The sequence below is a fragment of the Mirounga leonina genome, unplaced genomic scaffold (assembly GCF_011800145.1).
Source record: "Mirounga leonina isolate KUSES-001 unplaced genomic scaffold, KU_Mleo_1.0 Mir_165, whole genome shotgun sequence".
Taxonomy (NCBI): Eukaryota; Metazoa; Chordata; class Mammalia; order Carnivora; family Phocidae; genus Mirounga; species Mirounga leonina.
In genome coordinates this window covers 12,973,249-12,998,626 of record NW_023270415.1, presented here as the reverse complement: position 1 = coordinate 12,998,626, position 25,378 = coordinate 12,973,249, and the positions used below count along the sequence as shown (strand labels likewise).

At 45.6% G+C, this 25,378-nt stretch overlaps 1 protein-coding gene across 7 annotated transcripts in view; it reads right to left on the bottom strand.

Moving 5' to 3' along the window:
- Positions 1 to 25,378, bottom strand: part of CHD7 (chromodomain helicase DNA binding protein 7) — a 187,654-nt gene that overhangs the window by 12,374 nt on the left and 149,902 nt on the right. For all 7 annotated transcript variants that reach the window (XM_035011215.1, XM_035011216.1, XM_035011218.1 and 4 more), the window contains 17 exons: positions 24,543 to 24,798; positions 18,749 to 18,959; positions 18,024 to 18,219; positions 17,557 to 17,724; positions 16,966 to 17,145; positions 13,528 to 13,638; positions 13,233 to 13,438; positions 10,250 to 10,449; positions 9,918 to 10,077; positions 5,506 to 5,595; positions 4,961 to 5,064; positions 3,494 to 3,623; positions 3,017 to 3,089; positions 2,801 to 2,858; positions 1,865 to 2,093; positions 1,408 to 1,616; positions 613 to 1,284 (listed from right to left, as the gene is read on the bottom strand). In XM_035011215.1, coding sequence (XP_034867106.1) covers positions 613 to 1,284; positions 1,408 to 1,616; positions 1,865 to 2,093; positions 2,801 to 2,858; positions 3,017 to 3,089; positions 3,494 to 3,623; positions 4,961 to 5,064; positions 5,506 to 5,595; positions 9,918 to 10,077; positions 10,250 to 10,449; positions 13,233 to 13,438; positions 13,528 to 13,638; positions 16,966 to 17,145; positions 17,557 to 17,724; positions 18,024 to 18,219; positions 18,749 to 18,959; positions 24,543 to 24,798 — 3,253 coding nt within the window. The remainder of the gene's footprint in view (positions 1 to 612; positions 1,285 to 1,407; positions 1,617 to 1,864; positions 2,094 to 2,800; positions 2,859 to 3,016; positions 3,090 to 3,493; positions 3,624 to 4,960; positions 5,065 to 5,505; positions 5,596 to 9,917; positions 10,078 to 10,249; positions 10,450 to 13,232; positions 13,439 to 13,527; positions 13,639 to 16,965; positions 17,146 to 17,556; positions 17,725 to 18,023; positions 18,220 to 18,748; positions 18,960 to 24,542; positions 24,799 to 25,378) is intronic.

Sequence of the window (25,378 nt, the reverse complement as noted above, 5' to 3'; positions counted from 1 at the left end):
AAAATAATTACCAGTATTGATTCAGTGAATGACTCTTCTCCTTCACATTTAATTGACAAATTAAAATCACTTGGAATTCTTTTTTTTTTTTTTTTATCACTTGGAATTCTTAATACACTGCTACTATAAAGTTAATCCCTATTTTTTTTTTTTTTTAACATTTTATTTATTTGTCAGAGAGAGACACAGCAAGAGAGGGAACACAAGCCAGGGGGCAGTGGGAGAGGGAGAAGCAGGCTCCCCGCTGAGCAGGGAGCCCGATGTGGGGCTCGATCCCAGGAGCCTGGGACCATGACCCGAGCTGAAGGCAGACGCTTAACCGACTGAGACACCCAGGTACTGGAAGGTAACCCCTATTCTTAATCCGGAAATTGTTAACGTGCCCATAACCCTCTTCTGAGAGCTTAAGTTGTTCAAAATTCCGTGTTTATATGGGGCATGGGAGCAAAACATACACCTGAGCACAACCTGAAATTACCCATTCACAGAAGAAAATGTACACTAATTACCCTTAAAAAATAAACAAAAGCCCCTGTCACGTGACAGGAAAACATGGCCTGTAACAGCCGCTGCGGTGGAATGGGGAGAGAGGCCTGGATGGCGCAGCATTACCTTCAGGCTGGGAAGATTCCTCTGACTTATCATCATCCTCCAGCTTTTCTTCCTCATCCTCTTCAGAACCTTTTTCTGAAATAGACTTGGGCCCTGTATCTGCACTGACCTCCATCCCTTTCAGTTCACTTTTTACAGAGCTGGCCTCGGCCTCACATCCCTGCTTACTGTCCTTCTCCCCGCCATCGGTCTCTTCCTCCTCTTCCTTCCCCTCAGCTTTCTCTTGGGCGGCCGCGCTTCCAGACTCTTCCGCTTTGCCTTCACTTTGTCCTGTCGCCTTCTCTTCCTGAACGTGAGCAGATGAGAGGACGGCAGGCGTCTGGCCAAATCCAATGGCCAGTGGGGTCAGGGAGGGCATGTTCCCTGCCCCTCTGTTCTGAGCAAAGTTTTTGTGTGCATCCAAGAAAGATAACTCGGGGTCGTTGAGGATGTGATAATCCGTCCGACTGACCCCGTGTTTAGCAGCACCAACCAGCAAGTCCCGGTCATGCCTCCCACATTCCCACCACTCCGGCAGATCCAAACTCGGCTGGCAGAGCTTCAGCCTCTCTCCCAGCTGAGGGTGATGAAGAACCTGCTCGCGTATTTTCCGCAGCAGCTCGATGCGGTAGAGAGTTCTAGAGGCACGCTCTTCTGTGATTGGCTCGATCATGGAGGAGAGGTCAGGTGGTTCTGTAACATGAAAACAATTGTATTCACTTGGGAAAACCCTAAGTATGCTCTCAATTGCTCACGCTCTATTTTGCACTGTACTGGGCCTTTTACTATAGAACTTTTGTTACAAAGAGAACCTACCATCATCTGGCTTAGCGGGCATTCGACACACTCGCCTACACATGGCCACAAAACAACTGAAGTATTTCTCCAAACTCTCATCAGACTTTTTGTCAAGTCTGGCAAAGGCTCGAAACTGGTTCCAGTCAAACTGCTGTTTCATGGGGTCGAAAATAACTCCAAAAGTAGATACCACACGGTAAAAATCAGCCTCTTCTCTTCTTGTCCACCTATGAGCAAGAAGACATTAGCTTGAGCTGTACTTGAGTAAACAGGCATAAAGCTTATTCATTCTTTTCCTCCCTTCCCCTAAACTTAACGCACGGTACTTATTCTGGGGGCGAGAGACAGGGGGCTTTGATGTCCTGAGGCTTTCTTTGATCACTGTCTGGGACGTAATGCCTGCCTCTTGCCGGCCGAGAGGGGCAGAGGAGAGAGGCCTGTCCCAGGAACTGAGGAAAACCCTGAAGAAACTCACTTTTGCCGTTTCTCGGATATTATAGCTTCCCTTTCTGCTTCTAGCGCTCTCACTTCCTCCCGGGGCCGCCGCCTCCGCCGGTCAGTCTTCATGAGAGCCTCTTGCCTCATTTGTTGCCTTTTATAGCTGCGCTGATAGGCAGTAATGAGCCGGCGCAGACGGGTAGTCAGGGTTGAGGTGTTGGGCCAGTAGAGTTGGCCTAAGTCAGCAGCACTCTCACTGGGCTTGCCTAGGGAAGCGGAAAAAAGATTTCTGAAATGTGTAGCTGTGATCTTGCAATACACAGGATTTTCCATCAAAACAAGATGACTCATTAACATTCAAGTGACAGTGTGGGAAAGGGCATCTCAGTGCTCTCATTTTTAAAATATAAATAAAGGATAATATTAGTATGAAACTTATAAACAGTTTTCTTTTTTTAACTCCTTAGCGGGAAGAAGCAAGTTTACTTATCAGTTTTATGTAAAGAAACCTAGAACCTACTTTATGCCATGAACTACAATATAAGGATGCTCTCCTGTAATGTACTTAGAATAATAATCTTGAGCACAAAACATAATCACATAATTGGTAGCTAATTATTTGACATTAGGGAAAAGGTCAGCATTCTATAAACTTGCAATATTTCAGATACCTAGCAAATGCCCTACTCCCACGAGATATATTTCTAAAGATGCTTAAAAGTTTCCACCTACTGGTATATAAATATATACAAATTATCTTAATCCACAAAGTAGTTATTTCATCAAAGAAATTCAATGTAATGAAAAACCCACAATAAACAAGACTTAAAATTATTCACAAAAGGAATGAGTCAGTACAGAAGAAATAACATTTGAAGAGTCCATCGTCATAAAGAAGCAAAAGTGCAGGTACATGAATAATGTCTGCACAGCACACATTTGCTCTGCTCCGTGGGCTCCGATGGAGCCTTACCTGTGGTGCGTATTTCCATGGATTCCTCTTTATCTTCTGGAGGAGAATTTGCAAATTCCTTGAAAGCAAAGCAAGAAACAGAATTATTTTAATTTGGGGTTTCGTTTTGCTTTATCTTTTTAAAGAAAGGGCCATTATCTATAAAGTTTAACAAGTCTTATATGGGCATATGATATTTTAATGGTGCTGTAAAAGTCAATATACTCAAGTTCTTACATCTATCTCATCCTTGAATGGCGTCCTGGTTGGTTTATATTCTGGGTCTTCATCTTCTCTATCAAATTCTCCCCTATATTAAAGTTGTAAAAAAAAAAAAAGTTTAAATTTTACAGATAAGCAAGAGACTGGAGGGGGTGGGGGTGCTTGGGGATGACTAATCCTCTGCCTGATGCTACTTTTAATTCTGGGTTTGACATCAAAGGCAACCCGATCAGTATTTAAATCGTGCAGCCATGGGGGAAGAGGCAGGTGGGGGAAGTGTCATCATTTGGAAAAAAACAAGTTTCAGGGATGATCTAGGTAATATATTGCGTTTAAATAATCATTACGATACATAAACAGACTACACTGGGAAACATCACCCAAGTTCAAATCAGACGCAGCGTAGTGCACAGTGCAGTGTAAGGACTGAACCCTGCCAATAGATGTGACACTGACATAAAGTTTATTAAAATTTTTAAATGTCCTTCTTACCCGTCACCGCCATCTGCTAGCATGTCTGTTCCTCTTTGCTCGGCAGCGATGGCCTTGGCATCGGGCATACCAACTCGTTCCAGGAAGCACAGCGCGGGGTCAGCTCGCATGGAATTGTACTTCTCGTAGCCTGCGCCGTCCCCACCAGCCCACAGAGGACACGCACAGAAACAGCAAAAGGGCCGTCACTCACAAAAATCACAGCACTGCCACAATACACCAAGTTCAGCTCTCAACTGAGACGATCGTTTAGGAACCTTGTTTTTAGGGAAGCATTCCACAGAATGCTCACTACGGGGCAGATTTTGGGGGTCAAGTTACAGTTCAGGGATGGTATCTGAATGACCACAGACACGAACAGAGAAACAGATTCAAACTAACTGCAAGCAAGATGCCTGGGAAGATTTTTGACCCTATTTTCCCCAAGATCTAATTTTGCTTGACATTTAAAAGGGTTCATAATGCTGCTTTACGATCTCTGCAGGGTACTGTGCGTCCACCCCGTCCTCCTGCGAACGGGCTCCCAGTCCTGCAGGAACGTGCACCGCTGGCTGAAAATCCCTGTCTATGTAAGGCCAGCAAACCTGTCTTATTAGGTTTAGGATGATGCATGTCAGTAAGATGACACTGTTCCCTCTATGGTTTTCAAACTGCAATTTGCTTTTTGACTGCCCAAGTTGACTAGATGGAAAATGGCAGATCCCAACAGTGCACTGCGGGAAAATGATTTTTAGGCTGAGCTCACAAAACGCGGCTGCAGCACGGAGGCAGAAGAGCACAACAGCACAATTCAATTAGGACGTGTACTACAACACACCGCTCCTAACCGCCGCAGAGCCGCAAGCCAAACTGTAATCATGAGAGGTTTTATAAGCCATCATTCTCCCCTTTAGTCAGGCCGGGCTGCTGAGAATACCTCCGCGACCTCCAGAGAATTGGGATTATAATCAGGAATCGCTCACTGTATATATCATGCCAGTTCTGCATCCCCAGCCTTTCAAAGTTAACAAGGCTGCATCCCACTCAGGGGAGCCGTGAGTTCTCAGCACTGACATTTGTGAAATATTGCTTGGAACAAAGCCCAGGAGGCACTTGTACAGATTAATAGCAGAGGTTAAGCCCACCGTCCACTTTGACACGGGTTGGCAGAGCCAGCAAGGGGAGCCGTGCTAGAAGCAAAGTTTAGGGAGAGCTATAGGACAACTTGGCTATTATTAAAACAAATATGGTTTGGGTTTTATTTACAGCCAAGAAAGAAATGTTTTCTTCTCAAATCCTCAACAAACATTCAAAAACAGCATCTGATATTTACAGTTCATATTAGATTTTTAGTACAGGAAAATGGTGGAAGCCAAGAGTCCTTTGGAACTATCCTCATTAATATTATGACTTTGGAAAAGGGTATGCAAAGAGCGCTAGTGACAAAGCCACACAGTCAAGATGTGGTCAAATAGGAACATCACTTACCGTGTTTGAACACTCCAATTAGGAGGGACTTATCCGCCTCCTTGTCCCACCAGTCTGTGGGGACTTCAGCATGGAAGGGTTCAGGGATCCACACATCAGCTTCACTGCAAACACACCGTTCACACAGCATTTAAAACACACATAATGGTAAAGAAGAATCCGCAGTAGCCACAAACATGATACACAGGCTCGCGTGCCCCCTTCCCGCAACACGGATCCGAGCATGGTGGGGAGCACTGAGCAAAGGTTGAGAGAAAGGGTGTGAGCCCATCACTTTCTACCCTGGCCAGAAATGGACTCCCGCACACAGTGTCCCATTTTAAAGGTCACCTCAGAGCGCCAGTAACGTGGTTCCCACCTTTTTCTACAGACCGCATACACGCGAACATGCTTTTCCCAGCCCCCTCCACATTCCCCACGCTCACAAGGTAAAAATCGCACTCCGGGCGCAAACAGGGACAGGCGCCACTAACGGCTGATGAAGGTGTCTTCCAACTGCCCGGGTGATTACAGGGAAGTACAGAGTGGCGTGCACGCGCACTAACCTTGAGTCAGCACCCTCTAAAATCTTATCTGCCTGGTCTCCTATAACTTCTTGTCTTAGGTAGTACAGCATGCGGACACGCAGCAGGACCCTGGAGAGGAAGACAGAGGGGGGACAAAGTTCTTCACTTCAGGACTGTTTGCCAACAGTGGCTTTTGGCAGCTGCCGCTGCTCATCCATCATCCTGCCAAGGCTGATTAGCCATGCTGTACGGCGGGCTTGAAGCGTGACAGATGGTGGCACATAATCACCTCTGTGTGGTGCTTTCTGCTGGCTTCCAACAGGCCTGCCTGGCAACCGCTCACGCTGCACGGAGAGGGACCGAGCTCAGCCCGGCCCAGGCGCACTTCATTTAGTTCTACCTAGTGCAGCTTGTGAAGTTTAGACACGTACCCTACCACTGCCTCTGAAGTATTGAAGCAAGTTTGTAAACAACTGAGCAGATGGCTTTCACTAACTGTTCTGCTTCATTATCTCATAAAATTTCCTCAGCTGCTGCCTTAATACCATTTTTGGAAGCACATCAGAAGTTGTAGGAATAAACGAGATATAAAATCTGGTTTTACTACCTTACAATAAACCCTCAATATGGAATGTCAGGTTTTTCAGATTATACAACTCTGCTTCCAAGGAGCAGAAAGGAAGATGGTGATGGGGGTGGGGTAGGGGGTGGGTCCTCACTTGTCTCGCTTAAGGAGTATTAAACATTTATTCCTTCTAGTCCGTATTACCTGGAAGCCTAGGTTGTAGCTTAAAAAATAAGAAAACGACACAAAGGAGGTTAAAATGTGTCCAATCCATTGACGTTCTTCGTCATTTTCAAGGAATCAGTTTCTAAAAACCCATGGAATTCAAGGAACCAGATTTTCAATATCACTTGGATTTCCTCAATGGCTTAAAATTAATTCTTTCAGTAAAGCTCACCTGGTAAATCCCAAAGGCCCAGGTCGACTGAGTCTAGCATCTCCTGCTGAACAGCCCCTGCTGTGCACTCAGGACTGAATATCTGAAGACTCACTTCCTTGGCCATGAGTAAACGATAATACTAAATGCCCCTTCCCTAGCTGGGTCATCCCGTCACACACTTAGAGGATGTTTTACAGCTGATGGATCACATTTGCGTATACTAGCTCATCTGATTGTCACAATAATCCTATGATGAAGTGGGGCATGTTATAATTCCCACTTCACAAACATGAAAACTGAGGGTAACAGAAGACCCAGTGACATATCCAAGGTCACAGAGTCACCTTGAGCATGGACCACTTGGGATTAGGCCTTCTGACTCCACCACCTCACAGTGTCTCTCGGCACATGGCAAGGGTCCTTGAAAATGTCAAAACGACAACTAGGGGCAGCTTCCCCAAAACAGACTACTCCCGCATACGTGAAAAGGTACCCCGTGATATGCCTGCCTCCCCACCCGGTGTCTGCTTTTGAGCAACATGGGCTCTAGATGGACAAAGGGTGAGGCTGTAAATATCTGAGTAAGCTCCAGCGTAAACAGTCATTTTGGGTATTTCATTTTAATTTTTTAAGATTTTTCTTTTGATAAGATTAAAAATTGGCTGTGCCACACTGAACTGGCAAAAGAAAACTAACAGTATGGGCCTCCATGGCTGGCACCTTGCTTCTTCTCTGTTTAGGGAAGAATTTATCAGCCACGATCTCCTTATAGAGGATGCTCAGAATGGGTAATTCCAAAGGAAATACCCCTGTCTTTGGCTGGATTCTTTTTTTTGTTTGTTTGTTTTTTATTTTATTTTTTTTTAAGATTTTATTTATTTTTGACAGAGAGAGAGAGCACAAGCAGGGGGAACAGCAGAGAAAGAGGGAGAAGCAGACTCCCCACTGAGCAGGGAGCCCGACGCGGGGCTCGATCTCAGGACCCTGAGATCGTGACCTGAGCCGAAGGCAGACGCTTAACGGTCTGAGCCACCCAGGCGCCCCTGGATTCTCTTTTTTTAACCAAAATGCCGCATAGTGGCAATGATCTGAATGGTTTTTCTCCCTTTCTTGACAAAAGATACAGTTTTCTTCTTTGGGAGGAATTTTAGTTATGCACAGCCTTTTATGAGCTAACTAGGAATGTCACCTTTCTTCTAGAGGAAAAAAATTCAAACCAGTGTAACTGGCAAGCTCAGTGGTACCAGCAGGATAACAAAGCAGACAGGAGGTGGGCTCTGACCCTAAGGAGTTTGCACTCGTAAGTCCGACAGACCAGACTACTAGCGAGTCCCCAGACCTCATTCACATTTGATTGGCTATCCCACTAGTGACCACCTTCGGGACCTGTATCCAGTTCAGGACCACACATAGCACTGCCCCGTCCTACCCCCTCATCTCCTTTAACCTAAGACAGTTCCTCTTTGTGTCTTGAAACTTTTGAAGAGAACTGGCTAGCTATTTTCTAGGAGGTCCCTTGATTTGGGTTTCATTTTCTCTTACCAGTCATCAACCATTTCCCCACTTTAGATCCTGAGAAGTCTCAGGGCATGATCCAATGGGAAGAAGAAATGGATGTCCCAGAGAGGAGATGGCAAGCCTTGCCAGTCTTCTCCTGAGACCACAGGGAGGAGCATACTAGCTCCATCTCACATACTAATTAGGGAGAGTACTCTATAAAAAGTCTGCTACTGATATTAGAATGGGAAATTAAAAACTCCCGCCCCCATCACTCTGGGATCCAGGCGCAGGAGCCACTATTCCCACACCAAACCACTTCACTTCCGGTTTGTCTGAATCCAGAACCCAGAAGGCTATTGACCCAAAGTTCACATAAACCACAGGAAACAGAAGTTTTCTAACAGCTGTAAGTGGGGCAGGATTTTAGGGAGAACTATCGTGCCACAGCAGTAACAACAAACAGTTTCCGAGGCACCAAAATGGTTTGAGGTAATGGTTTTAAAGACTCAAAAAGGAAAAAATTTGTCAGTCAAAATCTAGTGATAGTGATCAAAGGCAGGCCCTGAAAGCACTTCCATATTTAAAAAGGGGTAAGAACCATTCAACACTGCCAGCCAGGAGTTACTTTGCGTGAGACCTGGGATGACCCCGTGGGGCAGGCAGGCTTCCCAGGTGGGTGGGGGTCTCTGAGAGCAAGGGCACTGCCCTCAGCCGTTCTCGACTTCCAACCTGGCTCTGCCTCCTAACTAGCTGAGACCGTAAGTGCCGGAGTCTCCACTTCCTCGTGAGGTAAACGGGGATAAGAGAGCACTACTCATCTTAGGCAGGGCACACAGATAATGCATGCGAAGTGCTTGCCACACCACCAGTTACTATGTGCTCAGACTTTTGCTGCTACTTTTTAGGAGAGATACACACTGATTTAGATCCTGCTTCATCCAGTTGAGGTCTTGCTGCAGAGCTCTAGGTGGTTGACAAGGCAAGTGAGTCTTAAAGAGGCCGAGGAACTTGCCCAGGACCCCACGAAGCTACAAGTGGCGGAGCTGTTCAGTGCTGGCTAGGCTACTGATTCTCAGAAATGCACGGTCACGGCAAGGGAAGAAGCTTCGCCACGTGCTGTCAGTTTAACACGAGGACAATTAACAGAGCTCCCAGCAATGAAATAAATACAGATTTAATATTCTTCAATTACATATAATCAGGTTCTGGAAATAAAGATAAGGAACAGGATTCTAAGCTCACAGGTAAGAAAAAAGGACCCAGCCACTGAGGTATGATTAAGCAAAAAATTCCACGTAAACTCCCCAGTCCCTCCCGTGGAAGTAGTCAGCTGAAGGTGGGGTCATACAAGGCAAACAGTCATTCTCTAACACATCTTGGTTACAACTTAGTTATCTGCAACATTTATAGCAGCATTACTCAGAACAGTCCAAAAAAGGTGTCCATCAACCCAAGTGCCCATCAACAGATGAATGGATAAACAAAATGTGGTAAACATGTACAATGCAGTATTATTCGGCCACGAAAAGGAATGAAATTCTGGCACAGGACACAAATTGGATGACCTCTGGAAACATTATGCCAGACATCACAGACAAATATTCTATGATTCCACTTAGGAGTTACCTAGAATAGGCAAATCCGTGGAGACAGAAAGTAGAAGGGCATCTGCCAGGGCCCTGGGGCAGGGAGGGAGGAGGGCAAGTGACTGTCTCATAGGAGCGGAGTTTACACTGGGGTCAGTGAAAAGGACTGGGGTATAGACAGTGCTGAGGGGTACCCAGCATTCTGAATGTAATTAATACCGAAGAGTTGTGTACTTAAACGGTTAAAATGGGAAGACCGTGTTATGTATCTACCACACTAAAGAAAAAGAAAAAGACAATCCGTCATCTGAAGGTATGCCGTCGTGTGAGCCGGCACCACGTTTCAAGAAAAACAGCAAAGCCGTACAAAACCAGGAAGCACAGTTTCCTGGTCAGTCATATAGACCCTTTCAAAACGTACTTGTTACAGTGGTGCTTCAGGTGCTTCTTGTAGCTGTCCTCCTGGAACAAGGCGTCTGGATTACAACCCGCCAGCCAGTCGGCATCCTGCACCACCGGGTGTGTGCTCTGGGCTTTCACCTTCTTTCCTTTCCTTCCCCGTGGCACTGGGGCAGATAAACCTGGAATCGGAGTAATAATAATAGAAATAGCAGTTTTTTATAACCCCAATTACAACGTCGGACTCAGACACGTCGACTTCGTGGCAGAGAGACCCAGGGTCTAGATGGCGTCACAAGGGTCCCGGGTGGCTCTCTGCGAGCCTGCAGTACAGAGAGCATGAAGCAGACCTACCAGAGTGATTGACCAAGGCTCGCGTCTGGCCGTCCGCCGTGGGCGTGATCAAATCCCAGATGAAGCTTTTGATATTCTCATCCCCCTTGTAATGATTGAGACAGTACACGAGGATGGTTCTGCAGATGGTTTCCACGTCCTGCTCGGTGAGCTGACGCTTGTAGCGTCCATGGGAAAGGATATCTGTCCACCGGCCCCAGCTGCAAAGCAAATAGTCAGTATGTAGATGGTGCCTTTCGGTTTCGATGTGGGGCTTTCCTTTCAGTCAGGCAGCAGTGTTAGGAAATCTTGGATCAGAACTAGAAATATTTTACATTGGGGGATAGGAAAGCACTTCAGGGCACAAGGGTCAAAAACACGGGTTACAGAGCGGGGCCTGAGCCCGCAGCTCTTCGGTGCTGGAGCTGAACCGTCACTGAAGTAACGCCCACGGGTCTGACACAGGCTTTCTCAGTCAGATCCCTGCAGTGGCCGCACCTCTGGGGGCAGGAAAGCATGCCGGGCCCGGGACACTTAACACTCTGCCTCACTCTGTCATGGTTATTAGCATGTTTCAATGCTGACCAGCTATCTGAGATGCACGGTGACCTGAGGTGGGTGTGGCTGCTCCCAAATCGAGGACATGATGCCAAGGAGAAATGGTCATATTTCAGTCTACCTCAAAGGGATGCCATGATAACAACTGAAAGACTGTGAACAGGTTTGAGTTTCCTTTTGAAACAGGGAGCGCTAACTCCCAAGTACGTTCACGGCATTCACGGGCAACATGTTTTGAGAACTTGCAGGCCCTCGTGTAAACCGGGGGGCCGGGGGGGTGGGGAGAAGGACTGCACACAGAACGAAACAGATAGCACACCGCTGACCCTGAAGAGTCTGTTCGGGGTTACAATCCCAGTTAGACACAGCGCTGTGCTCTTTGATCCGGGTGTTGTGGCGTGAGAGCATACAACAGATCGGCAGATGCTGTCTGCGCCATGTCTCCCCTCAGGCCGCAGCTCAGGACAGAAGCCAGCCCCTCCCCTGCCTTCTTCAGGGACTGAGGGCTGTGCGCGGCAGGGAGGCCCCGGCTGTGAGAGGCACAGGGCCGGGCCCACCCTAGCAGGCCCGGACGTGTGCCCTGGCCTGGTTGTCTCTGGCTTCTATGAACTCTCAGTTCCTCAAACTGCAGGGCCAGTCTTCACCTCTAGGCCTTTGGACACACTGCTCTCTCTGCCTGGAACTCTCTCCTCCCTGCCGGCACCCAACTCTCTCTCCTACCCAGGCTGAGCCATGATGTCCACCCATCAAGTCATATCGTTGTCTATGGAATCCCTTCTTGTATTCCCCCAGCTTCAGAAGTGGGGAGATGATACCGGAGCTGTCTTACAGGAGAGACATGCTTCTACCCTCCATCTGCACAGTCTTCCCGGCCACAACACCATCACGGTTTCCTGCCATTTCCGCTTGTCCACCTGCCTTGAAACAGGGGCCGTGACTGTCCTGCTCACAGGTGTATCCCCTGTGTCTGAGTAACCTAGCACAGTGCCCAGCCTCCAATAGGTGTTTCCTACATAGCAAGGCCTAGGGGAGGAGGGAAGGCCCTTCCTCAGAGACATGGCACTCTACACATACTTCTTAGCTTTAGGACTTATTAAGATATTCCATTTCTAAAGTTACTGGCAGAATTCTCAACTTCGATCATTAGGTTGAAACAAACATCAGAGCAGGTGCCAGCAGCGAAGGGCTCAGGTCTACCACATAAGAACAGACAGGAAAGACTGTCTAGCTTGCAGATAATTAGCTGAGATACAGCATGGGCTTCCACTGAACTTCATTTATTCCACAAGAAATCACTGATTTGGCACTCACTGTGGGTCTGCTGGCACTGCACTCTTCCCTGTGGACACAGAGAAAAGAGTCCTGGGCTTCATGGAGCTCTAAGTGGGGCTTCGGCAGGAGAAGCCTGCTACCTCAAGTCATAAACCAACGTGATGAGTGTGACGGAACGTGGAAGCCAGACACTCTGGTGCAGAGTGCCGAGGGGAAGCCTGTGCTGGATGTCAACAACAGGAGCTGTTGGACAGATCAAGTCTGTGGGCTGGGTGTGCGGGGGTTGGTGCTCTAGGCAGGCAAAGAACTTGTAGAAAGACAGAGACGAGACAGAGCATGGCACACTGAAGGAAATGGAGCCGCCTGCCCCAACAGAAGCCCGGGCTACCCAGAGAAAGGACTGACAAGACAGACAAGAGCCAGATCAGAGCCCTGTATGCCATGTTAACAGAAGGTGTGTATTTATTCTGAAACTCGTGATAATCCACTGGAAGAAATCATCAAAAGCAGGATATCATCAGATCCACAGAAATATCATTTTGGTGGTAGTTTTTTTATTTGAATGGAACTTGCCTACAGTCCCATAAAATGCCAGAGAATTCTTATTTGCAGACTCAGATATTTAGCGAGCACTCTGCCATCACTCAGAGCACTGTGTGATGAGTGCTCGTCAGAGATGAATTAGATGTGGGTCCTGCCTTTCTGAGACATGTTCAGCAGGAAAAGCATGATACATTCAGAGTTGAAATAACCATCCATTTATGTTCCAGAGGAATTGGAAGAGCTTTATAACTGAGATGACTGCCTTTAACAAGTTTTTATAGCAGAAAAATACTAAAAGATTACCACAGTCGAAAACTTTATGCGAAGCTAAAGTAGGAAAAGATTTTGTCATTTTGAGACTTCGTTCTGAGTTATTAGTCACCAACAAGTAAATCTGGATCTGACATAATTCCTTAAGGGACAAACTGGTCTTCCTTCAAATGCACGAGGATATGAAGAAGCATGAGCACCTGAAACAAACAACCCTGGGTCCCGTAGCAGTTGCTGCACGGTCGTGTGCCTGGCTGCACTATGGGGGGTCACAGAAATCCCAACACAGACACACTTCTCTACGCTGATTAGAATTCCATATTTAAAATAAGATTCCGTTTTTCACATGAGCCTGACTTACCCATAGACGAGCAGATTCTTCTCAACTCTAAAGCACTCACTCCGAGCATAGCCCTGCGACCTGTCCTGGGGCCGCCGCGGCTTCGGGCACGGCTTCTCTTCAGAATCACTCTCCAAGTCTGAAAATTCCATCAGCTCGTCTTCTTTCACTGCACTGTACAGCCTGGTTTGCTTCCTCACTCTCGGAGTGTCAATAACGAGGTTGTTCTAGAATAGACAGCATATAAATTTGAAACTTCTAAAACAGCATCCCTTGGGTTAGATTAGATAGGGTTTGAACGGGACCTCTCACTCACCCTCCCATTTAAGGCATCAATATCCAATTCAGCCTTCTTAGCCCACTTTTGCCAGAAATTTGGATCATCCAAGGAAATATCTGTCCTATTTCCAGATGCAACAAAACTGGCCTAAAGGGGAAAAAATATGCATTACTTTGAGATGCTTTTCTCAGAGGCACAATGCAAAGCAGCTTTCATTTACTCATTCAGCCAAACACGTATGCATTCTTGCACTGTGTGCCAGATGCTGCAGTCGGTGGGCTGGGATGAAAGACCGTCCCACAGGCAGCTCTCTGTCCAGGGCTTTCAACAGATCAGGAAGCAAAAGAAGGCAGCACAGTGGAATCAACGACAGTGACAATGGTACATACAGGTACAACTGATCTACAGAGGAGGGAGCCAGCCAGGTTCACGAGGGGGTGCAGGAAGGGCATGGCTGGGAAGAAAGAACAGGCTCCCCAGAATATAATGCCTGGCTCAGACTGTTAAGAACTCTGAGAACAGGAAAGCATGTGGACATGTTCACCACAGAGCATGTGCAAAGGCTCAGAAGAGAAGAAAGGCAATGTGTCATGTGACTGGTGATAAGCGTGGTCAGGGGAGAGCAGCTAAAGGTCAAGCTGGCGAGGCAGGCAGAAACCAGGTCACACAGGGCCTCACATGTCCTGTTAATGGGGTCGGAACTCTATCCTGAGGTACCCATGAACTCTTTCAAAATGGAAAGAATCTCAAGATGGACGCACTCCTATCCAAAGCCACCTGTTAGAGAGATCATACTGCTGTCCTAGGACATGGGAGGGAGGAACAGGCTACTGCAGCAGTTTAGAGAGGCAGCAGCAAAGACTGAAAACGGTGCCAGCACAAGTGGAGAAAAGCAGGCAGTCTAGAACTATAGTCTTTAAAAAGTGAAACGGAAGGGGTTAGAATCTGCGTGGATGTGAAGCACGGAGGAGGAGGAAGACGAGGAGGAAGCCGGGAAACACCTCAGCAGCCAACGCTGGCGTCCGAATAGCATCAGTCAGGCGAACAACCGGGGCAGTGCGTGTGTGTGCGCATGCAGAGGGAGGAGGGACAGGGAGGACGAGGGACGAGGGGGGTTTTGAACACACTGAATGGGAAGTGCCTGTGAGGACAGAGAACAGAACCCGAACAGAGGCTGAAAAACGGGAGAGAGAACGTGCTGGGGCACAGAACCCAAAAGGAGGGAGCCTCCCAAGACTGAGTAGCTGGGACAGCGGGATGTCCACAAGCAAAGGGAAGGAGACGGACCCCTATCTCCCACCACAAACCGAAATTCACTCAGAAGGGATCACAGACCTAAATGTAAGAGTGAAAACTATAAAACTCAGAGAAGAAAACAGGAGCAAATCTTTGTGACCTTAGGGTAGACAACATATCAAAAGCATGAACAATAAAAGGAAAAAAATGGGTAAACTGGACTTTACTGAAAAAATTTTTAAAGATTTTTTTTTTATTATTTTTATTTATATGAGACAGAGAGAATGAGAGACAGAGAGCATGAGAGGGAGGAGGGTCAGAGGGAGAAGCAGACTCCCTGCCGAGCAGGGAGCCTGATGCAGGACTCGATCCAGGGACTCCAGGATCATGACCTGAGCCGAAGGCAGTCGCTTAACCAACTGAGCCACCCAGGCACCCCAAGATTTTATTTATTTATTAGAGAGAGAGAGAGAGAGCATGCACATAAGCAGGGGGAGCAGCAGACTCCCCACTGAGCAGGGAGCGTGATGCAGGATTCAATCCCAGGACCCTGAGATCGCGACCTGAGCCAAAGGCAGACGCTTAACCCACTGAGCCACCCAGGCACCCAGGACTTCACTGAAATTAAATACCATTAGGAAAGACTAGGAGAAAATACTTGCAAATCGTTTTATCTAATGAGAAACTTTAATCCAGAATATGTAAAGAATTCTTAATATTCAATAATAAAAACCAAGTAACTCAAAAGATGAACAAAAGATGTGAACATTTTCCCAAAAATGATATACTTTACTTGCCATTCAACAAGCACATGAAAAGATGCTCAAAAGCATCAGAAAATGCAGATCAAACCAGAGTGGGATAGTTTTTCACAATGGCTATAATCAAAGAGTCAGAAAATAAAATGTGCTGGTAAGGATATGGAGAAACTGGAGCCCTAAATCACTGCTGGTGTGAAGAGAAAATGGTACTATGGTCACTAGAAAACAGTGTCAGTTCCTCAAAGGGTTAAACAAGGAGTTAACATATGACCCAGCAATTCTATTTATGGTATATACATAAGAGAAATGAAAAGATATGTCCACATAAAAACTTGTCCATAAATGTCCATAACAACATTCATGATAACCCCAAAGTGGAGACATAATCAGCTAGTGAATGGATAAACAACCCCAACACCCATCATCAATTGCTAAAAGAGGTACACCTATATAATAGGAACAGCATTCAGCAAAAAAGGGGAAGGAGTTACTGACACATGCCACAACACGGATGAATCTCAAAACCACTATACTAAGTGAAGGAAGCCAGAAACAAAAGACCACATGCTGTATGATTCCATTTTATGAAATGTCCAGAGTAGGCAAATCTACAGAGATAGAGAAAGTAGATTAGTGGCTGCCAAGGACTTGGGGTGCGGGGAGGCAGAGGCTGACTGCTAATGGGCAAGAGGATCTGGGGTGATGGAAATGCTCTGAACTTAGATGTGGTGATGGCTGCACAAGTCTGCAAATATGGTAAAGGCATTGAGCTGTACACTTAAAATTGGTGAATTTTATGGTAAGTAAATAACATTTCAATAAAGCTGTTAAAAATAAAGGTGTAAAGAGGGCCTGGGTGTGGATGGGTGGAACCATGTGCAGGGGAAGCCTCAGAAGGCACCCTCAGTCACATGGTGGGAAGGAAGGCTTGGTGGTGACCTTCACCAGAGCTGGTCTGATGGAGGGGTGGGGGGAGGGGTACAAGCTGGAAGCTGAAAATTACGCAGAAAGGGAGGCGGTGGGGACAGCTAGTACAAACAACACTCATGTGGATTTTAGCTACGAAAGAAGGGTTATAGAGTTGTAGCTGGAGGGCAAAACAGAGGAGAGGCTTTCTTAAGATAGGAGTGACTCAACTGTTCTAACAGGCTCCGTCAGGAATCAGGATGTCAGGAAGCAAGATAATGTCAGAGCAGGAACTCCAGAAGTGGAGAGGGTGGGGTCAAGGACACAGGAAGCAGATATGAGGCCAAGGTGAGGGTGACTCCCAGGGCCATACACAGAGAAGGGAACCCAAACGCACACAAAGAATCTTCTATGCATTAGGGGCTCCACAGGGAGGTCATAATTACTTTCTTAATTCTCAATTATAAAGCCAATGTTACATATGCATCTTGTGGGCACTTTATAAGGTCCTGCTTTAAGCAAACTCTATTACACATCTATAGAACACCTGCCTCTTCAGATCATTTCGCACCTTAGCAAATGTGGAACCTTTCCCTTCAGACTCAATGGTGATAGTGTGGGTTCGCCGCAGGAGAATCTGATCAATATCTTCTTCGCAGAACTTAGACCCTTCATCCTCCTCATCCATGAGTGCACCATAGGCCCCTTTTCGTAGCAGATCCTCTATTTCTTTCTTGGAAAGTTGTTGTACCTGTTTTAGTGAGGTATTTAAAATCATTTAGAATTGAAATGTTTGTAGACGACACAAATGCTTCATTGTACTCAAGGAGAATTTTTTTTTAAAGATTTTATTTATTTGAGAGAGAGAGAGAGCACAGAGGGAGAAGGAGAAGCAGACTCCCCGCTGAGCAGGCAGCCTGACACAGGGCTCGACCCCAGGACCCTGAGATCATGACCTGAGCCAAAGACAGATGCTTAACTGACTGAGCCACCCAGGCGCCCCTCAAGGAGGACAAGCTGGGCCCATAAAAAAGACAATGTGACAAAATAGGCTGAAAACAGCAAGGGTGAAAAGTGACTCGATGCTGGATAATATCTTCCTGTGAGTTAAGTCAAGTTAAGGAGCCAGAATACAGGCAGGGCCCGGGCGAGTGTGGATTACCCCATTGGTAGCGCTTTCTCTCCCACTCATGGACTGCAGCACAGCTTTATCCAGGCCGAGCTTCAAACTCGCCTTGTCGAACATTTCCCTCTCATAAGAATTTCTCGTAATCAGCCTGTAGATCTTCACAGATTTGCTCTGTCCTATTCTATGACATCTAGCCTGAGCCTGGAAGAAAAAGGAAATGAATGGCCACCAAAGAAAGAAAAGACTCATGTGCCAGTTCCGAGACCCCTGTTCCAATACAGTAGGAGTGCAGAAGGTGCGGTACAGAAGGTTAACATACTATGAAATTACTTGGGCATTGTTAGTACATGAATCATTACTTGGTTCATTTGCCCGATCGTGGGACACCACCTGAGTGACGACACAACTTTAATTTACTGGTTTGACTGGGGATGCTTCATCATAGTGGAATGACTTTAAAAAAAAAAAAGGGCATCGGGACTATTTTCTTGTGTGTTTACCTGGAGATCATTTTGGGGATTCCAGTCGGAATCGAAGATGATGCAGGTATCAGCAGCAGTAAGATTAATGCCTAAACCTCCCGCCCTTGTGCACAGGAGGAAAACAAACCGGTCAGAATCAGGTTTGGAGAATCTGTCGATAGCTGCCTGGCGGAGATTTCCTCTCACTCTGCCGTCGATCCTTTCGTATGGGTACCTAGAAAACGTCAGGGTTAACAAGGAGGCCTGCCACACGACTACGGCATACTTGTTTCTTCTGGTAAAGCAAGTATTACAACATGGGGTATGTATTATCTGAGTAGTATTATGTATCAGAAATCATTTCAGAGCAAACAGGTTTTATTGTAGTTTGGCATATAACTGGTGGAATGCTCAAAAATTAAATTTTATTTTACTTCCCCGCTAGATAAAATAACAAGTCTTAAAAATGGCCGACACCTGTAACAGTCAAATAACAAACAATTCTGATTTTAGGTAAGACCCATTCTCCCCTAGTCAAGTGAAAGAAATGGGAAACGAAATTGCCATCAAAAGTACGCAGAGTCCTACCGTAGGTACCACACAGAATAACGGCCGTGTACATGGACAGTTTTTAAAGAGAGATGTGACACATCTCCCCCACTCCTTCCCCTCTATTATGAATGTCACTTTGAGGTGAGCCACCTGGAGCCCTGGGAAAGGTCATTTTTTATTTCCTTTATATTCTTACGGCGCGGTGGCCTCACCGTCTTTGAATGAGGTAGTCTTCCAGTATGTCCAAGCAGCGCACCATCTGGGAAAAGATAAGCACCCTGTGGCCACCAGCCTTCAGTTTTGGCAGCAGCTTGTCAATCAGCACTAGCTTGCCAGCAGCCTGGATCATCGCCTGGAGCTGAAAATCTGGAGAGTCTGCATTGTGTGTTTCTTTAAACTCTTCCAAAATTTTCTCTTCAGCACCTGCAGAGATTGGACAGCATAACGTGAATACTGTAGAAGGTTTTTATTACTAAAAACAATGAACTTGCTTTCAAAACCCACTGCTAACTATAGGAACCAGAATGCCATACTCACGTTTATGAATATGAATCTGTCCACTTACTAAAAGTCAGGTCTAACACAAAACCATGGAAGTATAAAAGGGATCAAAGTTTTAAGCACAACACATTTAAACATTTGGGGGGGAAAAACCCCCACATTTTCCAACAAACAAATGTTTGCTGTCTGTAGAAACTGAATTTCAACAACAGACTGTCAAGCCAGAAGTGGCAGAAACAAGCCAAGGGCCAGATACCTACAGAAAATTTGGAACCTAAATTGCTAAAGAAATGAAGAACTGTTTACTAGCTGAATATAAACACAAACAACAAAATCTGTTCTGAAGCTAAGAAACAAGGGAATAGAGTTCTAATAATTACAGTGTCAGGACAGTAGTTTTTTATATAACTGCACAGAAATACAGCCCAAAGGAGGGCAACAAAAGGGAATTCCTTTCTCAGGATAATTTTTAGGGATTTTTTTTAGGGGTTCTGAACACACATCTTCTATTGCAATCTCTAACTCTCCCTCCACGTTCATTCTTATCTGATCATTTCATGAGGTACAAAAACTCTACCTTGAAGTAGCCAAAGCTTTTCAAGCATTTAAAAACCAACAGCAGCAATCAACCTTGTCTCACATAAATAAGGCTTCTTCTATGCCTAGCCCTCTTTTTCTCCTAGTCTCGTGCAGATTTCCGCTTGTTCAAAGACTCGGGTGCATCAGAGAAGCCTCAAGAGAATGGCATCGTCAGGAAAGAAGCGCTTACAGCCGCCCCCCTACCCCACCCGCAAAGCCCAAAAACACACAGGCTAAGCTCCCTTCAACTGCTTAGGTGGCTTAGCTAGAATTAGACAGGACTGGTCTGGCCTCCTCCCGTCTCTGGAGTTAACGGGGAGGAGGCCAGATCCATGCTGGTGGGGTCACCTATTCTTTAGAAAATACAAACAAACAAATCCACCTAATGGGATTGGTTCCCAGCCTTCAACTGTGCCAGAAAGTGTCAACTACCCTGCTTACCAACGGTTTTAAACATGTGTGTGAACTAACAATACACGGGATGAGTATGCATAACATCTCAAAGGAGGCTTAAAGGTTAGGTGAGTTAGACCCCATGGCCTCTAGGACAGAACTTCCACAAGCAGCAACAGAAGTTAAAAAAAAAAAAAAAAGTGCCATCCTATTTTCACTCTAAGGGCACCCGTGCAAATTAAGTTATGGCATGGTCATATGCAGAAATACAGCTTGTTAATTATTAATCAACAAAGAATCTTACTGAGAACAGATTAAAGTCACTTAATGCCCTTACCCGAGCACTAAGGCCTCTGCAAAGCACACTGCTTTGCCACTTGTGAGGAAGGGGGCCGGGCCGAAGAGGCCAGCTGGGGCAGAATGGCCACATGAGGAAGAGGCTAACTCAGGACTTTGCTCTAAGTGGGGAAAAAGGGGAAAGGTTTTAACTAGGAAAAGGTAAAAACAAAATGCTGTTGAAGATCATTAGCAGGAATGTTCTTAAATAAAGAATATTCTTGAATAAAGCTGAATAATATTTCTCAAAACATGAAATTTATAAATCTAGGTTCTGGATTCAGGACAAGAAGGCCCTCAGGAGACAGGGGAAATAGATTTAAGTCTATGTATTACATGAGGTCTTTTTAAAAAGTTTGTTCATGTGCAATATAGTATGAGCTCTTTGCAATTCAGAAACAGATTTTACTCCTGATATTTGGGTAGTTATTTTTTGTCTATATGAAAATTATAACTTGGAATCAAAATATGGTATATTAGTTTAAAATAAGCTAAGGGCCAATGAAGTCTTCAAAAATGAAATAATCATTTTGACAAGATAAATATCAGACATTTGAATAATTTCAGTAAAAAGCTGAAAATACAAATAATTTCTCAAATTAGCAGAAAAATTTTCATTTTAAATTTATTCAGAGATGAGAAAAGTAACTTTCTTGCTTTTTGATTGCTACTACTAATTCTCATCTTATAAAGAATAGTCAAAATTAAAATACATTTGTTCTTACCTGACAAAAGCTACTGCTGAATTCATCAATTTAGCTCTTTGTTACGAATTCAAGGTTCTTAAAGAGGCAGCCAGTTTTTAAAATATCAGCAAACATATTTCCTGTATGATTCTTCTAGCACTGTACTCATTATGGCCAGATTGAAGGAAAGAAGGTCGGGGAAGGTGCTGGAGGAAAGCAATTTCTACCTTCCAATGTCACAGCCAAAGTGTCCAAGTTTACCAATTATTTACCTTGATGCTGGATTTGTAAATATCAGTCTGAAATTACCTGGAAATAGGTTATGATAAGCCAAAATACTTTGTTGACACTGCCCTAAATTACTGTTCATGCTACATTTCAAAATGTGTGTGTGTGGTGTCAAAGACAACTTGAAACGAGCGTGGAAGCTTCTCACTTAAACAGATGGTCACCGCGAGGACAGGAATTGCAATGTTAGCTCGCTATAATGAGAAGTTATTATCTAGCCAATGTCATCTAGCCACCAACAAGAAATTATTTTCTTTTGAAGATTACCAGAAAAAAAGTTACAATTTTCTATCTGAAAAATTCATTCCATCATGCAAGCTTCAGCTGATTTTCTTTCTGCCCACTCTTCTCCGTACTCTTCCGACCCCCAACAATGACAACAAATGACCTTTAGGTCACTTCCTAACCATTAGGGGACCTCGACCAAGTTTTCAACATCATTTGTTGAAACTCTCACACAGAGAACCTAAAACTGGGCATTGCATTCTGTTGAAGCTTGGCCCAGTAACAGTAACCGCATTTACGTTCCCCAGTTACCCACTTACCAGAGCAACTAAAGCAACAACTAGCAACACTTACCAAATGCTCACACAGTGTACCCCAAACACTGTGCTAAGCACTTAAGATATTAACCCACATTTAAAATATTACTCAGTTTGTGTTCTACCGTCATTTCTAATTTTCTTCCTTCTGCTTTGCTTGTATTACCATATGTTACCAACTTACGCATATAGTTGCTTCTACTTTCCAGTTACAGAAGTGTTATGCTTTCCTGAATTGAACTTTAGCTTGACTGGGGCTGCTTGACTCTGCCACCACCCATACAAATTTCAATTTAAACTGCAACGCTGAAAATGTCCTTGAATCGGCTCAATACACGTGTGTAGGGTTAGCAGGACATCGGTATACTTTCTACTCCAGATTGTGGATGAGAATGGGAGATACGGCCATGGAGCATCCTCAGTGAAACCCAACATCCACGTTAAGTTATCTGGGCAGTTGTAACATCTAATGTGCAGGGTTGGGGGGGGGGGGGGATGCATATATATATTTTTAACTACAATTTCTCAACATAAAGGTATATAAAGACCCCTGCTTAACAGATACTTCATAAGCTGCAGGGACAGAAATGCTGACCCCAAGGTGTGACCAATTAGGATAATGCCACGGACCCAAGTCTTACAAGTCCTAAGAGACTCCTGGTGAACCATGAAGTATAGAAGATGACCCTGAAGAGCAATCAGCCAAGGAAGAAACCCACCAGCTGTGTTGGGGGGAGGGGCGGGGGGAGGGGGACAGGACGCAGGACTCCTCCCTCAACATGTTCAATGCATGTCACTGGCATATAAACAGACAAGGCAAACTTGACGGAGCTCAGGCGGGTATCTGACAGCCACCCCTGAGGTCAGCCCTCTCGCACACATCCTGCTGGAGGCATTTCAGCTCTTTTGTGACTGCCCTCCCTTCCCCCTTGGAGGCTACTATTCCTCATTTTCTTTTTAGCAGATATTAAATGCAAGAGTGTGTGTGTGTATCGCACAAGCACATGTGCTTTACTTATACCACCAGTCACCCTAAGCCCCAACTCCAGCTCCCCAACTCAGGGACAGGCTGCTTGACACGCCCCGTAATGGTCTCACAGGCTCTAACACACTGGTGATTAGTAGGCCGGCCGCGGTAAACATATAATTATCACACACGATACTCTCTTTGGAAGACAAAGCTAAACAGCACAAAGTTGTAGAAGGAAATTCATCGATGTCACACCACAGCAATGACCTCAGGGGCAATGCCGAGGCGGTCTTGCAGGTGTGGGCCCCTCTGTCATCTAATAACAGGAACTTGTGGGTCTAAGGTGATGGACAGGTGTGTCAGTCAGGAACGGGGTGGGGAAAGATCAGGAACTCTTTAAATTAGCTGCCCTTGAACTTCATGGACTGTGATAAAGACAACACCAAGCTTTGTTCCTACTCCCCTGCAAAGGAACCTAATATTGCCTTGCTGGCCCGTTATAACTGCGCACAAACACCCCAAGTTGGCCAGCCGGCCCCTTTCTTTAACCCGTACGTTTCTTTAACTCTGGCCAGGACGGCAGGCAGCAAGAGCCTCTGAGCTGGTCTTTCTGCTTGTATGTCTCTGCCTACTCCCTCCCATCTGTTTTATATGATGTTGCCAGATCAGTCATCCTGAATCGTTTCTCAGCTCCAACACTAGCCATGGTTCTCCACTGCCTGCAGACGAAAGCCCCAATCCCACGGCCTGGCCCTTCAAGGCTTGCCACAGCAGGGTCCCAGCATGTGCCTGACGTTCACTGCTGCACTGTTTCTGACACAGACTTTACACTTTGGGCAAGTTCCCCTTTGTTTTCCTGTCTCTTTGTCTTTGCTCATGTTATTACATCAGCCTAAATGCCCTTCCTTTTTCTGACCCTGACTGGCAAACTCCTTCCCACCCCCATAGGCCTGTCTCAATACCATCGCTTTCTCTGTGGCTTCTCTCATCTCCATCCCTGACAAGCCTCAAGGCTCCCGTATCCTCCAGAGTGTCCCACACATCCAGGCCTGTGATATTTATCCCTTTCATGATTTTCGGAAATACATAATATAGGTTTGTACTCAAATCAGTTACATGACTGATTGATTAACTTGATTAACTAAATCAATTTAGTTAAGAACACAGGAAGACCATAAAGTATTCATCAGTCACAGAAACAAACTACTATCAAAGTTTTAAAACAATTGCTCCTTCTTAGGGAATAGGCCCTAGACGTCTCTAGACTGAAGTTCCCTCCTACCAAAGTCTCCAGACAGCTGAGGGCTGCCTTCTCACACTGTTCCTCTTTAACTGCTCTGATTTACATACACACACGCAAACACACGCACATGCACAGCAAGGAAGTCTCAACTGAGGCTAATCTCTTTAACTGTTAGCACGTTTCACGATTTTTAGGCATGAGTACCAACACCTCCTTCCGAGGGGTGAGACACAGAGGCAGAGAAGTAGGAGAACAGTGAGCTGAGGTCCCGCGGCAGAGGTCAGCAAGGGCAATGGTGCCCTGCCTGCGGCCACCACAGAAGGAGGCGTCACAGAGAACAGGAAGCTGGTGAAACCCACGTTTGAGGTGACAGGATCCAGTAATGACCACAAAGCAACAATCCTCTGTCAGGAGGGAGAAAGGGACCTCTGGAGTCATTTAAACGTGTTTACTGGTGCACAGGCTTACCGTTAATAAGGTATGGATGATTGCAGCACTTCCGTAATTCCATCATAGTGTTTAAAAGATTAGGTACGTTAGCTTGACCACCACCTTTGGAGAGAAACGTGAAATTCTTCTCAAGGATGGCTCGGTAATATTTTTTCTGAATGTTTGTTAGCTCAACTTCAATAATAGTTTCTTCTTTGGGGGCCAAGTTCTTTTCCACATCCTCCTTGAGACGTCGCAACATCATTGGCTTGAGAATAGCCTGGAGTTTTTGCACCTGAAAAAGGACCTTAAGTAAATACTGGTATCGTGATTTGCTTGCATGTTAAAACATTCATTCACCATTGGTTTTCATCTGTCAAAGCCCAGTAAGGGTATGAAGGCACTAATCTCTCAGCTTGCATGACAGAAGCGCATGAAGGCTGAATGAGTCCGCGTTAGATGGCCTATTTCAGCTGCCCAGGAGCCCAAACAGCCGGAAGGCCTGACAAGCACACAGCAGGGAAGAACCCAACTTATTCACTGAGCTTTCCCTTCTGTTTGTCTTAAGCCACAGGGATGATGAGGAAGAGGGAAGAGGCGATGTCATGGGAGTGGCTACGCTTCAGTTCCCTTCCCTTCTGGAAAGAGCTAACAGAATGAGTAGGCCAGGAGCTACCTACTCCCTGCACCAACAAGCAAGCAGAGATGTCACTCTCTGGTTCTCATTTCTGATGACTGGCAATAGGATAATAGCACACAAGACAGTTTTTATTTTAAGAAAGCAAAAACCAAAACAAAACGGACTTCACTCTGAACTAAACTAAGAGGGTTTAGTCAGTAAATTGTGGAGGAACATAAAGACCAAGACTGCAAGC